This window comes from Heteronotia binoei, chromosome 1 (genome assembly GCF_032191835.1).
Source record: "Heteronotia binoei isolate CCM8104 ecotype False Entrance Well chromosome 1, APGP_CSIRO_Hbin_v1, whole genome shotgun sequence".
Classification (NCBI taxonomy): Eukaryota; Metazoa; Chordata; class Lepidosauria; order Squamata; family Gekkonidae; genus Heteronotia; species Heteronotia binoei.
Window position 1 is genome coordinate 96,480,146 of NC_083223.1, and position 16,814 is coordinate 96,496,959.

A 16,814-nucleotide genomic window follows, 5' to 3' on the forward strand; every position below is an offset into this window, starting at 1 on the left:
AGTGAAAACCTAAATGTCTGATGCAGCAGGGCTTTTCTCAACACAGGAATAGGCCTGGTAAAATGAATGGATATTTTCTTCTGTTTATCTCTGCCTCCATCTCCCTCCTTGGGGCAAGGACATGTCTTCTTTCTTAAAGTGCCATGCACATAGACTCTGTTATCAATAAACAATAGAAACTGTAGCCGGGAGCGGACCTCAGAACACCGTTTTCACACAAACTTCTGCCACAGTCCCTCTTGTGCCACATTCACATATTTTTAATGGCTTTAGTTCTTGACCTGCTTTGTTGACTTCTCAATCTGGGCTATGATTGATAATGACAAACAGCTGAATTTAGTTATTTTTAAACTGCTGTTTTTGTTACCATCTCTTGCTCACTATTTTAATTACCGTAATTTTGGTTTTTTTCTCTTTTTCTGTTTGGATGTTATTCTTTATGTTGCTTGCATTTTATGTCATAACAGAGAAGCATGACATAAATTTTCTAAAATAAATAAAGTACAGTTTTAAAGAGGCCAATTTAACATTCAGGAAACCCACACTGTATATCCAGAATTATGTAAATTGGTACAGATTTACGAATATTTATATAACCTTTAATGACTGCAGAAGGCACAGCTAAATAGAAGCAGGAAGGAATATGGAAATAGGAATATACGCTTCAGGAAATGGTAGGTAAAATCCATAACTTTTACAAAGTTTCAGATATAATAATTTTTAACAACCTGGTTTCATATGCCATCTGAACATAATGGAAATTTATAATAACTTAAAACAGAACATGTGACTGTATTATTAATTAGTAAGTAACTGTTTTTATTGGTAAAGAAGGAATTGTGTGGAAGTTTTTAATTGGTTATACATCGCAACAGTTTATGTACTTATATATAATGCTTCACAGTGGGGGCCGGAGACAAGCTCTACCATGGTTATCCACAGACAGATATTCTTTTATTCCTTAGTCGTCTAGTACCAGCAGCAATTTCCTCTGATTAAGATTAGCTGCTTCTAGTTAGGTAGGGCAAAAGAAAAGGGGGAGTAGCAGGTAAAATAAGAAAGGTTCAGTAAGAACTGGAATTTTAATTGGGTTGCCAAGTCCCCCGTGGCTGCTGGCAGGGGACTTTTTCTCATGAAAGTGCAGCACACAGGGCGCAATGACATCACCCAGAAGTGACGTCATTGTCACTTCATCAGAATTCTTTCCTCCTAAATTGCTAAAGCGTCCCTACGTGAAACCATAGCGAAACCAAATTCCTAGATCGTCCTACATGATGTGCCTGGTGCGATACGTCATTTCTGGGTGATGTCATTGCAATGCATGGCAATGGGCTCTTTGGGGGATGGGGATCCTCCCTGGCAGCCTCCTCCCTGCCAGCAGGAACTTGGGAGCCTTAAATTCCAATCAGCACTTACCCACAAAATCTGTCTTAACTACAGATTGTCTATGTGACCATATCTAGGAAAATGACCATTAAGTTGTCTTTTAAAAGCTTACTCAAAATATTGTTAAATATTGAAGAAATGCAGTGTACCCCATGAGTAAGTATAAAGATTCTTCTATTTTGAATTCATATAATGTTATTATTATATTAACAAATTAGTATATGGGTTTATTAGGAATTGTCTAAGTAATACTGGAATTTAAAAATTTAAATCAGTCCTCTTTTTTTGGTGATTTTATAATGCAATCCTAAGAACACTTTCCTGGAAGTAAGCCTACACATTTTCAGAAGTTGTTCCACAACTGACAGTACTATAGTCTCTCTCTGTTTTAATTTAATTTAATTTAAAAGACAAAACCTGTTTAATTTAAAAGACGAAACCTGTTTTTCTTTGGAAGACAAATTTTGCCACAAGTCCTAATGTTTATGCTTTTGAGCATTTAATGAGTTTGTGATAATTAAAATAACTCATTTTTTGTTGCTGTAAAATTTTAACATCTTTGGTACTAGAAACATTTTCACACAGAGGTTTAAAGTGTGGAAATGTAAGGTCTACTGTAACAAAATTAAACAGGAGCAAACAATACGCTGAAAAGGCAATACCCTTGATGTTCTTGGGTATTCTTTTCCTGCATTTTAATTGTAGAAAGGTGTCATGTGTGTGTATGCAAAAGTGAGCCTATAAGTAAAGAATAAGCATATCACGAACCTTCCCGACACAAGCAAGGAGAGTTTATCAATCGGTGTTTTGCCCTGCATAGCATAACAGTGCTCCTTCTCCAGTGTAACAATTTCTTCATCACAGCAGCGAACAATTTTTCTAAAGACAGTCAATGAGATCCCCAGAGGCTGGAACAGAGCATTATAAAGCTCCTGGAATTCTCTGCCAAAGGCAACACTCCGAACTTGGTAGGTTACATAAATAAACTGTATGAAGCATATCACAAAAAGTATGAAATTCCAAGAGAAAATATCAGCTGCACAGACATCCAGCCATGCCCAGACAGAAGAGCACAGGAAACCTAATCCAAGCAAACAGAAGACATAGAGCAGGCCAAAAAATCCACTTCCGCCCATGTATCCAACAACAAACAAAATGCTAGCTAAGTGGTAGATAGAACCTTCTGCTTCTGACTTCCAGTTTAGACAGACAGGATGTGCAAATATCAGACTGTCCCAAAAACTTGAGTTGTCTCCCATGGCTGGATCACCACACTGATTGGTATTGTTTTCCCTCTCCAACTTCCAAAACCTGTGCTATATAAATACAATACAGATTTTTAAAAGGCTCATCATCTTCCCATCCATGTTTCCAAAGCCAGCTGGTGACCATAATGTCATTCTTCTTTTAGTTTCAAAAGTTGTAATGTATCATCAGCTAGGAAGATGCTGTTCTCGAGTCAATATTGTCTCATGGTGGCTGTTTTATCTTTTGCTTGATTCCATAACATTATCAGATCTGTCCAAAAGAGAAGCGAGAAAATGATTAGAAAAGGCATGTTTACACAACAATTTTGATATTAAACAGCATGACCAGGTATTTCCAAAAAGGCAGGCAGACCAGCACACACCATTATTATTATTAATTGTTAAAGTACTTCTGCAGACTGATTAGAGGCATGTTTGCTCCACAGAAAGGCTTCCCAACTTCAATGGAACCTGTTCCAGAACAACTGTACATACGGTTTCAATCTTCTTGAATGCAAAAAATATTTTAGGACTCAATGACCTCTTGCATGACTCAGAAGATGTCAGCTTATGTTTCTCAGCATCCCATTTGTGCTGTGTCATGGGAATTTTTAAAAAATCACATCACAGTCCTTTGGATTGAAGCTCAGCTTTAGTTGTGCTTTGCATACTTTCAGTGGTCTGGGATAAAGGTGTTTCATAGGTAAAAACTGAATGCTGCCTTCAAAGACAGTATCAGGCTTGGTAACAAGGTCTTGTTCAAAGTAAAAAAAAAATCAGTCTGGAACCTATGTCCACATGTACACTTAAAGTATGTACTTCTTTAGACCTTCTGTACAGTTAAAGCATTTGTGTGTCTTGTGACCCTAAGAGAGGACATCTCTACCTGCTTCAGATCATCTCTTCATCTTCAATACAGCTGCACTAGTTGTGTATGCAGGTCTGATTTACTTATATTGCAGCAACTATCCATATTTAGACAACTGGAAATTAATATGAGAGCATTAAGGTAGAGAAATAGAAGAAAGTGCTGTATTGCATTTGTTGTGTATGGACAAATGACCGTAATAATAAAGAACTGAAACAATTGTGTTTGGTGGACGGATGGATGTGCAGTGATATTTATGGTTGCCAGCTCTGGGTTGGGAAATTCATGAAGGTTTGTGGGAGAAGCCTGGAGAGGACAAGCTTTGGGGATGGGAGAGACTTCAGCAGGGTACCATGCCAGAGTGTTCATCTTGTGAAGCAGCCATTTTCTTCAGAGAAATTGATCTCTGTAATCTGGAGATCACTCATAATTCCAGGAGATCTCCAGGGCCCACCTGGAGGCTGGCAACCCTCAATCCCTGTGTTCTGGTTGGTTGCTTCTATTCATAGCTTCCTCAGGGGTATCACCAGCATACCACTCTATGATTGGAGGGTACAGACAGTGTTTATAATTTGCTATAGCTTCCAGTGTATTTCTATCCTGTCAGCTCCTTGGAGTTGGCTCTTTTTTGCCATTTCCTTTCTTCCACTGAAAGAGTAGAGGATACTGGTTAGTTATGATTGCATTGCACTCATTTCACTGATGCACTGTGCCCAAGACAGAAAATAGAGCTGCTTACTTCAACATTTTTAATGATTTTTTAAAGGAATCTTTTCTGGCTATTATATCTCATGGACAATCAATGAAGCATATTTTTCAAAAGCTGCTCAAGCCAGCATTTGCTATTGCTGTGCTGAGAAGATTCCACATGTTTAAGAGGTGCAATCATTAGAGAAGCTCAAGGTAAATGCATGGAAAATATTAGTATTGAATTTCTCAGGTGATGCATTTTAATTTTCTCATTTTTTTCCCTCAAAGTGACCACAAACAGCGTGATCTCAAGACACTGTTGTCTGCAACATGTTCACACAAATAGGACCTCTGTAATGAAAAAGTTTAATTCTGCTTCAGTTCATGCTGCAGTTCAGAAGGGGATGGACAGAATGACACTTAAGCATCTAGGCAGCCTTGTGGCAAACATGAAGAAAATATTAAGAAAGAATATTAAGGACATGTTATTAAAACAACCTAACACCAATAGACTAAGGAGGGAAAGAGAACAATTGCTTAAGAGTTACTTTTACATTAAAAAAAATAACTGAAGTGTACCATCTCTCACAATAAGTAAAATTTTCATTTTATCACTGTTGAACTGTGGTGCAGTTAAAGCTTGGGGTCAGTAAAAAGTAAGATCAAATCCCCACTCAGTCAAGATTTTCAGTTGTGATTGCCTTGCACCAATCACTAATAACATAACATACATTACATGGTTGTTCTGAGGATAAAGTGGAGGAGAGGAAAAGCTTATATGCCACCTTGAGTTCCTTAAAAGTGGAAATAAAATGTACCACACACACACAAACCTTCAGTTCATTTGTATTCCATATTCATGTTCTTATGAAGCCTAAACTTGTTTTCCTGCCTAAGCAACATAAAAGCCATTGTTTATAATGTAGTTAGCATATACAATTCTACTGTTTGGTATATTTATGAAACTTAAAAATATAAATGTCTTACAGTGCAATTCTAAGTAGAATCACGCCTCCCATAAAGTAGAGACAAAAATGTAACAAGAGAGGTGGCAGATTTACACATAAGTTTCTATAAAAGATTTCCAAATATCTAAAAATGTTGGTTGTCTATATGCCATGAATATACTAAGAGTCCAAAAGTCTTCAATCCACTGATTCATCAGAGGTGGGCATTTCTCTTTCCAATGTTGTAATATGAGACTTTTAGCGGTAGTAAGGGCATTGAGGGTCCATTTTCATTGACCATCGGTTAGCCTCTGAGAAATAGTTCAAAAGTACATAAGCATCCTAAAAAGAATCAATGAACATTCTAATACAAGACTGATATGAATAATAACTTTACAGGAAAACTGAATGGCTGGACGTGCTCAAAGATATGTTTAAGGGATGCATCCTGTAAGTATACTATATCCTAATAATTTTTGCTGAATAAGTCACAATTTAAGATCCATACAGGGAACATGTATAAACTTAAAGGCCATACCCCATTGCTTTGGGGAAACAAGGCAATCTAGTTTCATATTCCATTCATTCCTGTGACTCTGCATATCATATTTATTTATCAGCATCAAATATTTGTAGACTAATATTGTAGGTTTTGTTTTTTGCAGTGATTCAATTAGAGCTTCCAGGAGCAAAGGGAACTCTGAGACACTTAATGGTGCAGGACCATGTTTAGATACCAACAGATGCTGCAGTTGTAACTATTGCCACCAAGAGAAATTGACAAGTCATGTCAATTAGACCTCAGCTGAAAGAATATTCTTAGGACACAGAGTGATTTGAATGTGGAATTCACTGCCAGAAAATGTAGTGATGGCCACAGGAATAAATAGCTTTAAAAGGGAATTAGACAGATTCATGGAGGATAAGTCTATCAAAGGCTATTAGTCATGGTGACTAAGGGGAACCTCTACATTCTGAGGCAGCAAGCCTCTGAATCCCAGAGCCAGGAGGCAATATCAGGCGAAGGTTTCAGCCTCGGCCTCTATGCCCTGTTGTTGGCCATCCAAAGGAACTGGTTGGTCACTATGTGAGACAGGATGCTGGACTAGATAGACAATTGGTCTGATCTAGCAGGGCTCTTATGTTCTCATAATGACAAAAACTCATCATCATAGTCTACTAACTGATCCAAAGTAAAAATCCCCATATTGATCCAAGCCTTCCATTTAAAAAAGTTCTTCTCAACCTTCAGATCTGGATTTGACCATAATATTAATTTAGCATGTGAAAATTTATCAAATTCATATTGCTGTGCCATTATACACCATTGTTTCTAGCTGTAGAAATTACAGGAGGAATGGGATCCATTCTAGCATAAGAAGACCCTAAGGCAGGGGTGTTGAACCCATTTGTTATGAGGGTTGGATCTGATATAAATGTTACTTCATTGGGCCGGACCTTATATACCATACAATGCAATGCCAGGTACCAGAGATATAAACTTTATAAAAGACACAGATAAACCCAATTAACAATATTATTTTTTACTCAAAATAGAGACAAAACCAATTGATTCCTAAGAGTGATTTACTGGGAAACTTACAAAATGCCTTGCCATTTATTTAGTATTAATAACTATTTTTCATAAGTCAGAACTCACTTCATCTGATGAAGTCAGCTCTAACTCATGAAAAGTTCTTGGTTGAGTAAAGTTTGTTAATCTTTAAGGCAATTTATATGATCAATATTGAAACTGCAAGTAGAATTTGCTTCCAACAGGCATAGGCTCTGATTCAATATTTCTATCATTCCTTCTCATTTTTATGAAGGCAGAATGTCACTTTGATGTCTTCCTTGTCACTTTGTACCTTTGACAATGGCATAAACTTTTTATGTTTCGAAGGATCATAAAATACTTTGCTTTAACACAAGACATTGTACAAGTAAGACTAAGAAAAACTGAGAAAGACATAAATGGTTTGCATATCTGTGACATTCTGTTTTAATTGTCCCTTTTACTTGATAATCTTCCTTTTACAGTCTTTGCTGGTTCAGTCCACACATTTCAGAGGCCTCCAAAATGGTTACAAGTCACTAGTCCAGAAAATTTTCAGCTGGTAATTAAACCATTAGCAGGATATATTGTCCTTTGCTACATTAAAAACAATATCTTGCCTCATATCTTGATTCAGAAAAAACTTAAATGGATTGGATGAATTCTTATCAGTTTATGCTCATGCTCCTGTAGAAATCCCTGTTTAGCCTGTGTTGGGGACTAGGAGGTCCTGTGGGGACATCATGCCACACAGAATGGAGTTGCAGTGAGAATCTGTTGTGGAATTAGGGCTGAACTGAGTCTCAGTCCTCTGCTAAACTTATGCTGTTTCAATTTCTATAGTAAAGTAGCTTCTATAGTTGAAACTTTGGTTCTGTTTCCCAGGAGAGTTTAGGAGGCTTCGTGTGATGTGACCTTCCTGGTAATGATAATGTTGTACGTGTCTTTTGCCTCACACGACTTTTGGTCTTTTGGAATGTTTTTATACTATCAAATTTTAAATCGATAGAGTGTCAGAACCTAGCTTCTTGGACTGTCTTAGTCATACTAGGTCTCCCTGAGTTTCCTTAGCTATCTTGACCCTGAAAGGAATAAAGAGCTAAATTCTGTTGTGTACATCAGAAATGTATGTCACACACTAATCACAGAGTTGATTAGTTACATTACAGTTACAATAGCTCCTATGGCTGGAAAATATATTTAATGGGTGAATTTATTCTTGTTCCTCATTATGGGTCTTGAATCAGAGCCACCAAGGATATCTTTTATAAAATTACTGTGCATAATGTTTAAGTATTGAATTTTGGATTAATGTTGCAAGCTGTATACCAGATTAGTATGTTTTAAATAATTTACATTTGAGATTGAAGTTAAATAAATAAGGGGTTTTTTTTTTAGAACAAGTGTAACCCTTTCTTGATGCAATTGGGAAACCAGATTCTCTCCCTTCTCAAATGAACACAATGGAAAGGGGAGTGCATGAAAAAGTTCCTGCACCACTCATTTCCCCAACAGAATCACTATGAGATATCACCCCATTTCTTCTTGCACCTGTAGAAAAACTGACAAGATCTATTATATCATTGGACTTGATCTTGTGTACTATTATAAGGATTTCTGGGGGACAAACTAACTGTTATGAAATTATTAGGGTTCCTAACCCATTTCTCCTTCATAATACAAATGTTGGCAGGGGGCTGCAAAAAGAACCAGAGGCAGGAGAAGAATGCTGAACTATTTCTCCATCCTCTAAATTCTCTTCTGCAAATGTGTCCCATGTTATTTTTAAAGAATTTTTTCCACATCCAGGGGAAGTGAGACTAGCAGGAGAAAGAAAATGGCTTTGCGGAAACACTTGCAAAGGAGAATCAGAAAACATGAAGCAAATCCAACGTCTTTGGCTAAATGGGAAAAATGCAAATTAGGCTGTTACTATACCTTGATTACTGTAATTTCATATGAACATGTAGATAGGAGAAGTAATGGTCAGATTTCATGGTCTGAATATCTTCAAATGAGGAATTTGTCTTATGCATCTAACTCAATGAGGTTTTACGTAAGGTAAAAAAATTTCAACATGCCAAAAAATTGTTTTCTAAACTTTATGGCTTGGTTATTACTTTGGAATCAACAGGGACACCAAACTTTATTTATAAACAGAATCAAGCTCTAGGTTATGAAGCAGAAAGAAAGATATGGGAGACTGCATTGGTATTCCCAGTTTGTCTGAATTTTAGAGAGAACATATATAAAATCATTCCCCAGCTACACTTGACCCCCAAACTGATTGCTAAAATGTATAATGTTTGTGCTGGAGACTACTGGTATTGCCAGGCAGTCCCAGTACACTTCATCCAGTACATTATGTCTGAGAGTGGTTTTGTAATAAAGGCAAGTAGCTACTCAGCTGAGTTTAGTTTAGATAGAGAGGTTGAAAATGCCCCTGAAATCATGTTATTAAACTATGTTCTAGCAATTCCATCAAGCAACTGAAAAGTGGCAAGGCAGCAGGAGTTGATGGAATTCCACCAGAGATCTGGAAGCATGGGGGCACAGTACTACATAGCTCACTTCACAAAGTACTTGTCACCTGCTGGGAACAAGGCAAATTACCACGGGACTTTCGCGATGCAATCATCATCACCCTATACAAGAACAAAGGGGAAAAGTCAGACTGCTCCAACTACCGGGGGATAACCCTGCTCTCCATCGCAGGCAAAATCCTTGCCAGAATACTCCTGAACAGACTGGTGCCCGCCATTGCAGAAGAACTCCTCCCAGAGAGCCAGTGCGGCTTCAGAGCTAACAGGAGCACCACCGACATGGTATTTGTTCTCAGGCAGCTCCAAGAGAAATGCAGGGAACAGAACAAGGCTCTGTATGTGACTTTTGTCGACCTTACCAAAGCTTTCGATACCGTTAGCAGGAAAGGCCTGTGGCAAATCTTGGAACGTTTAGGATGTCCCCCAAGGTTGCTCAGCATGATCATCCAGCTACACGAAGATCAGCGAGGCCAAGTCAGACACTGCAACGACCTCTCGGAGACCTTCCCAATAGGCACAGGTGTAAAGCAAGGCTGCGTTCTCGCGCCAACTCTCTTTACGATCTTCTTTAGCATGATGCTTCAAAGAGCCGCAGTAGATCTAGATGATGACGATGGTGTCTACATCCGCTATCGCACCGATGGCAGCCTGTTCAACCTGAGGCGACTAAAGGCCCACTCCAAGACAATGGAAAAACTCATCCGAGAGCTACTGTTTGCTGATGATGCTGCACTCGTCTCCCACTCGGTATCAGCTCTGCAGCATATGACGTCCTGCTTTGCAGAGGCTGCCAAGCTATTCGGCCTAGAAGTTAGTCTGAAGAAGACAGAAGTTCTCCACCAGCCTGCACCCCAGGAAGATTATCACCCTCCCTGCATCACTGTGGGTGAATCAGTTCTGAAGACAGCCCAGCAGTTCAGCTACCTGGGGTGCATCATCTCCTCAGATGCTAAGATCGACAAGGAGATTGACAACAGGCTGGCAAAGGCAAACCATGCCTTTGGCCGACTGCACAAAAGAGTGTGGAGCAACAAGCATCTGAAAAAAGGCACAAAGATCAATGTTTACAAAGCGGTTGTGATGACAACCCTCATCTATGGCTCCGAATCGTGGGTTTTATACCGTCATCACCTGCGACTCCTCGAGCGCTTTCATCAGCGCTGCCTTCGCACCATCCTCAACTTCCACTGGAGTGACTTTGTGACCAACACTGAAGTTCTCAAGCGGGCGGAGGTTACCAGCATCGAGGCACTACTGTTGAAGACGCAGCTGCGCTGGGCAGGGCATATTTCTAGGATGGAAAACCACCGCCTTCCCAAGATTGCCTTGTATGGCGAACTCTCCACCGGCCATCGAAATAGAGGGGCACCAAAGAAAAGGTACAAGGACTCCTTGAAGAAATCCCTTGGCACCTGTCGCATCAACCATCACCAGTGGTCTGACCTAGCCTCAGATCGCAAAGCATGGAGGCACACCATCCACCAGGCTGTCTCTTCTTTTGAGAACTCACGCATAGCTGGTCTTGAGGACAAAAGGAGATTGAGGAAGAATCGCACTGCTACAGCACCAATCCTAAATCAGACTTTTCCCTGCAGCCACTGTGGCCGGACCTGCCTGTCCCGCATTGGTCTTGTCAGCCACCAGCGAGCCTGCAGCAGACGTGGATTATTGCACCCTTCTTAAATCTTCGTTCGCGAAGCCAAGCCGAGAGAGAGAGCAATTCCAAACACTGAATCTGATTACAGCAGCACATCTACTGTTTGTGCTACACTGGAAGTAAAAAGAAATTTCTGAAATCAATGAGTGGTTAGATAAGATAAAGGAGATATATCTTGTGATTAAATCTGCATCTTTTTAAAAAGTTGAAAACTGTGCAGTCCAAGTGGCTTAGAGCTATTATATTCAATCTATAGAATTAAGGCAAATCTTTATATGCTGCAAATCTTTGGAAATGTCTCCTTAAATCACACTAATGGTTAGTGTGACCTTGAATGCTCAAAGTAGTTGATATATTATCTCAGTTGATCAGTGCCTTAAATGTAAACTGGCCTGAATGTACTATTACTATTCATCATTTAAAATGATAAAATTAACACACAGCAATCAGCAAGTGGTATTATAAGGAATGGTAGTAATAATACAGAAAGCTGCAATTCATAGTCAATGGCCACTGTATTTTGTACTTGGTCATTTTGGGCCACCAACCATGACTGTGTGCTTTGCTGCTTGGTGACCTCTATGCTTGCTAAGATGCTTTTTTCCAGGCAATGCTTTCTTAAGAAGTGTATGAACCAAGCTGTGTGCTCAGGAACAAACAGCTGATTTATTAAACCCTTAAAGAGTTCATTACAATTTTGGGGAAATTCCCAAGAGCTTAATGAAGTTCATAAATCAGAAAACATTCAAATAATCTTTCAGAATATTAAAAAGTCAGCAGTAATTGACGGAAAAGAGCCCCACGGTGTAGAGTGGTAAGCTGCAGTACTGCAGACCAAGCTGTGCTCACGACCTGAATTCAATCCCAGTGGATGCTGGGTTCAGGTAGCCAGCTCAAGGTTGACTCAGCCTTCCATCCTTCCAAGGTTGGTCAAATGAGTACCCAGCTTGCTGGGGGTAAATGTAGATGACTGGGGAAGGCAATGGCAAACCACCCCGTAAAAAAGTCTGCTGTGAAAACGTCGTGATGCAACATCACCCCAGAGTTGGAAATGACTGGTGCTTGCACAGGGGACTACCTTTACCTTTAATTGAAGGAAACCCATAAAAAGCAGAGGAGCACCAAGTTACATAAAACTTGATACAACAATTGATTTAACTGTCTGTGTTAAACTGAGTTGTCTTATTCTATGTTGAAAAAATCACTTATTCTAATCATTTATTATTTTCAGATGTATGCCAACTAGGGTTGCCAAGTCCAACCCCAGAAATATCTGGGGACTTTGGGGGTAGAGCTAGGGAGGGGGGAAACGGCGCCGGGAAGCGTGACGAGCCGCCCCACAGCTGCCGCCTCTTCTCCGCTCGCCGTGGCTGCTCCTCTGAGATGGGCTCAGCCTGAGCCCATCTCGGAGGAGCAGCCACGGCGAGCGGAGAAGAGGCGGCAGCAGCGCGGCGGCCTTGCCCGCTCCGCCTCTGGGGTGGAAGCAGGGGGGGTGGAGGCGGGCCGGGGGCATGGCGAGCCGCAAGTCCGGGTCCTAGAAGGGCCCGGATTCACGGCTTGCCATGCTCCTGGCCTGCCTCGCCCTCCCCTGCGCTGCTGCCGCCTCTTGGCTGCTCCTCCGAGATGGGCTCAGCCTGGGCCCATCTCGGAGGAGCAACTGCGGTGGGCGGGGAGGGGGCGGCAGCGGTGCGGCACGGCGGCCTCGCCCACTCCCCGGCGCCGTTTCCCCCCCTCTCCCCCGCTTTCATTTTTGGGGGGAGTGGGGGAAGAGGGTGGAAATCCTGGGGTCCCCCGCCAGGGCGGGAGGGTTGGGAAGCCTAATGCCAACCATATACTAACAAGGCACACAACGGGGAAAAAACACAGTTCCTATAATTAATTTGCAAGCCAGGAATCCTGTTTTGCTTCAATCAAAACCACCATTTAAGCATAACTGCTTTCAACACAGACTTTACTGTGCAAAATGTGATACTATTAACTGAAAAGCTTCTTGTTATACTAAGTAATCTCATTCCAGAAAAAGTTCTAGGGGTGTTTTTTTTGCTGTCAAGTCACAGCTGACTAATTGCAATCCTGTAGGGTTTTCAAGGCAAGAGATGTACTGAAGTGGTCTGTCATTGTCTGCTTCCATGTCATAACCCTGATAATTCCTTGGAGGTCTCCCATCCAAATACTAGACAGCTTAACTTCTGAGATCTGTAGCTGTGACTAAAACTTGCTGGAATCAGCAGAATATAAGTCACGGTTGAATGTTCTACTAACTTAAGTATTATTTAAGTGCTCAGGAATAAGGCCAGCAGGGAACACTGTAGAAAAAAGGTGCCAGAGCTCATTACCACAACTCATTTGCATAACTCATTTCCATATGCCTCACACCCCTGACATCACCAGAAGGTGTACTGTATTATATCAGCTCAGCATCTACCTTAAAATAATTCCTGAATTATAATTGTCATAATAAAGCCGTACTCCCATCACACTTTTTAAATTACTTTCTCCTATGTGGCCACAGTGGCACAATTAAGATTTCTTCTGTTTCTGGGGGGAAATATTAGAAAGTCTGTCAAATCTTAGAGTTCAGCAAAATTCTCACAAGGGATTTGAACCATGGAGCCCAGAAGCAAGTATTGAGGGGGGGAGGGGTAAAGAAAGAAGACAATAGAATTGAGAAGTTTTGGAGCTCCGCTCCTGTGACCTCCTGCCCAATATGAGGTGGGGGGAGGGGCAGTATGTTTTTTTAAAAACACTGTAAACAACTGAATATAAGAAAAAGAATAAACTAGCTTATTCTTTTTCTTATATTCAGTTGTTTACAGTGTTTTTAAAAAAACATACTGCCCCTACCCCCCACCTCATATTGGGCAGGAGGTCACAGGGTTAAAAGGATTCAGCTTAGCAGGTAGGGAAAACACCAAGTACATTACTGTCTCCTAACACTGAATGAGAAGGGAGAGTTCTAATTTTGGCCAGCAACAGCATGTATAAACACATCTTTAATTACTGTCCTCCATCAACTCTAGCCAATTACTTCATTTTTTCACCCTAATATAATATAAGTTCCCAAGTAAACAATTATAAATGGGATATACTTCATTTTTCTCCTCCTGTAACTCACAGAACCCATAAGTCATATCAGCATTCAATGAAAATTACTGTTTTCATATTTGGAACACAGCCATGTATTGAGAAAGGAATACCCTGGCTCTGATGCTCTCACTCTCTCCAGATCTAATTACCCACCTAGAATAATTTTTGAGTAAAGCAACTTCTAAAAAGGCATAAGGGTATGCTTAATACTAGTACCACTTTCCCTTCAGTTACATGAAACAGCAAAAGGAATGATGCAGCAATTCTCTGGCTACTTGGTCCACAGTAGATCTACTGATTTCCTAGGATTTGTATTACACACTTCATCAAGCATGGATATTCGGAAATTTGAAAAGATGCAAGTTTGTGCTAGTTTATCAAAAACACAGAAAATAATGCTTTGTGACAGTTAAGTTATGTGAATCCCTTCTATGCAACTGCCATATGTTCATCATAGTATAAAATAAACAGAAATCCCATGTCTGTATCTGTAGCAGCAGTGGACAAACTTGCTTAACGTAAGAGCCACATAGAATAAATGGTAAATGTTTGGGAGAAACAAGACATGAACAAATATTACACACACATCTTTATTAAAACTCTTAATACTTTATTTGCACAGAAAGATACTTATGTGTGAACTTTACAACATGACCATGCTCCTATAAGAGCTATGAACCCTGCACCACCCTCTCCTTCCAGTGGCTCCCTTGGCTCTTGTGCTCTTTCCCTGGTCTAGGTCTCTGGGTGACCTCTGTAGTGGTGGAGGAGAAGAGCTTGCAAACCTGCCTATTTCCTCCTCCTCCCCCACTTCACACATGGTGGAAATATTTACCTTCCTATGGGTCAGTGCTCAGAGCAGGCCCAGTGCTATGCTTTCTAGGGCCCCAGGCCGCCCCCAGGCCCCCAACCCCTCATCAATGTTTGTATTCGCGCACGCAAAGCGCACACGGCCTGATGACATCACCAGAAGTGACATCATCGGCACGCAAAGGCCTGTGCCCAGCCTTCTAAAAGGAAGCTGGAGGTCTTTGGGGAGGGGATGGGGGGGGTTGAGAGGGCAGCCGAGAGGAGGGCTCCCCCCGCCCCTCAGGAGGACTCCTTCAGCCTCCCTAGCATTGGCACTACATGCGGTCCAGCTCTGCGTGGTCCGCTGGGAAATGTAGTCCGCGGGCCCACTGCAGGAAGTGGGGGGGGGCTTTGGGGCAGCAGACATGCATCACCCCCTTCACTGCTCACGTGTGAATGGAGAGGGGGTGCTGCATGTCTGAGGGAGGGGGGAGGGCCTGAGCCAGTGAGCGGCTTGGCCGTCGGGGAGGCAGGTGAGGGAAAGTAGAACAGAGCAACGTAGAAGCAGTATGAATGAGGGAAGGAGGGGGCTCTCCTGCCTGTGCTGTCTCCCCCAAGGGGCTCAGCTCCCACCCCGCTTCATGGGGAATCGGTGGGATGAAGTCTCTGCCCTTGTCACTGCTGGGACTGGCAGCACTGCTGGGTGAGCGGGGGAGCATGGGGGGTTGGCCAGAGAGCAATGGCGAGGAGCAGGGCTCCTCCGGCAGACTGGGCACAACTTGCAGCCCTGCTTGGTTGCCAGCAGCCCTGGAGGGAGGGGGCTGGCAGCCGCCCCCCCATTCCTGAGGGTTCTCTCCTGCAGCTGTGGCTGGCATTGCATCCAGTGCTCACTGCCATGCCCCCCACATTGCCAAGGCTCCGGCAGCCTTGGGGAGGTCTGGAATGCAGCAGGTACAGGCGGCACTTGAGGAGAAGGGGCGCCTCTTGGTGCCCCTAGGCCAGGTGGCAGCCGAGGCTGCTGCCTACTTGCCTACTCCCATGCGCTGGCCCTGGCTCAAAGGCTGACTGAGGTCCTGATGCTAAGCCTGCATTAAGTTCCTCCTTGACATCCAGGAGCCACACAATATGTGTGAAAGAGCCACGTGTGGCCCCCAAGCTACAGTCTGGCCACCCCTGATCCGTAGTAAGTCAATTTAGCATTAAGACAACTATATAAATATTCAGTCATGGCTTCCCAAAGAGGCACTTCTTTTTTAGAATGAGAAATGGGAAATATGTTTTACGTTTATACCTGCAAGAATCCATACCTTCTACATGTGAAAAAGTAAAAAATAATCCATCATAGGAGGAATTTATGTGAGTCAATGTTGTAACTACATCTTTTGATCAAACAAAGGGTGTGATCACATGGCAGATTTCATCCACCATAGCCACCCCCACCCCTGGATTTAATGTGTGCATTCACATCTGCCACCCCCACACACATGCACATTCTGTTCATCTTTACCTCATCATAGGATGAGCTGGGACTGGAGTAAATAGCCACAAGGAACTTCCTAGTAGCAAATCACTGAAGTGCATGTATGATGCATTTTCCAGTCATCTGAATGGCTGGGGCATGCCATGCACACATCCTGAACATGTAGAAGCAGTATGAATGCTCCTCTAGATGCGTTCATGACCTGTCACAGGCACAGTGTGATTGTCATGATGTGTATCTTTCTGGATCAGCTTTTTCAAAGCTGAGAGACTACCATGGCAAATTCCAAGTGTGACTGGAACAAAAAAATTCACAATGTAAAGCAATAGCTAACAATGATCAGTTATAATTTTATTGCTCCTTTCTGTTGAAACACAAAGGCACAATCCAGAAACATGGAAGAGCAGTAGAGAGCATCTAGAAAGAGGGATTCATCTTCCACTCTTTGCCAGATCCAACAGATGATAGAGCAGAGAAAGAAGAGGTGAGTGCCAAAGTGGGGCTGGGGACAACAACATCCATTTGCCTGTTCTGTACTGTGGTTACAAATGCTTGATGGAGGGTG

At 41.8% G+C, this 16,814-nt stretch overlaps 1 protein-coding gene across 2 annotated transcripts in view; it reads right to left on the reverse strand.

Moving 5' to 3' along the window:
* LOC132570923 (popeye domain-containing protein 3-like) overlaps positions 1 to 16,814 on the reverse strand; it is a 70,139-nt gene that overhangs the window by 51,165 nt on the left and 2,160 nt on the right. Inside the window, exon 1 of one of the 2 annotated variants that reach the window (XM_060237575.1) lies at positions 2,155 to 2,858. In XM_060237575.1, the coding sequence (XP_060093558.1) occupies positions 2,155 to 2,645 (491 nt within the window). In that variant the 5' untranslated portion in view covers positions 2,646 to 2,858. Of the gene's footprint in view, positions 1 to 2,154; positions 2,905 to 16,814 lie in introns of those variants that run through there. The other variant, XM_060237568.1, reaches the window with a different exon arrangement.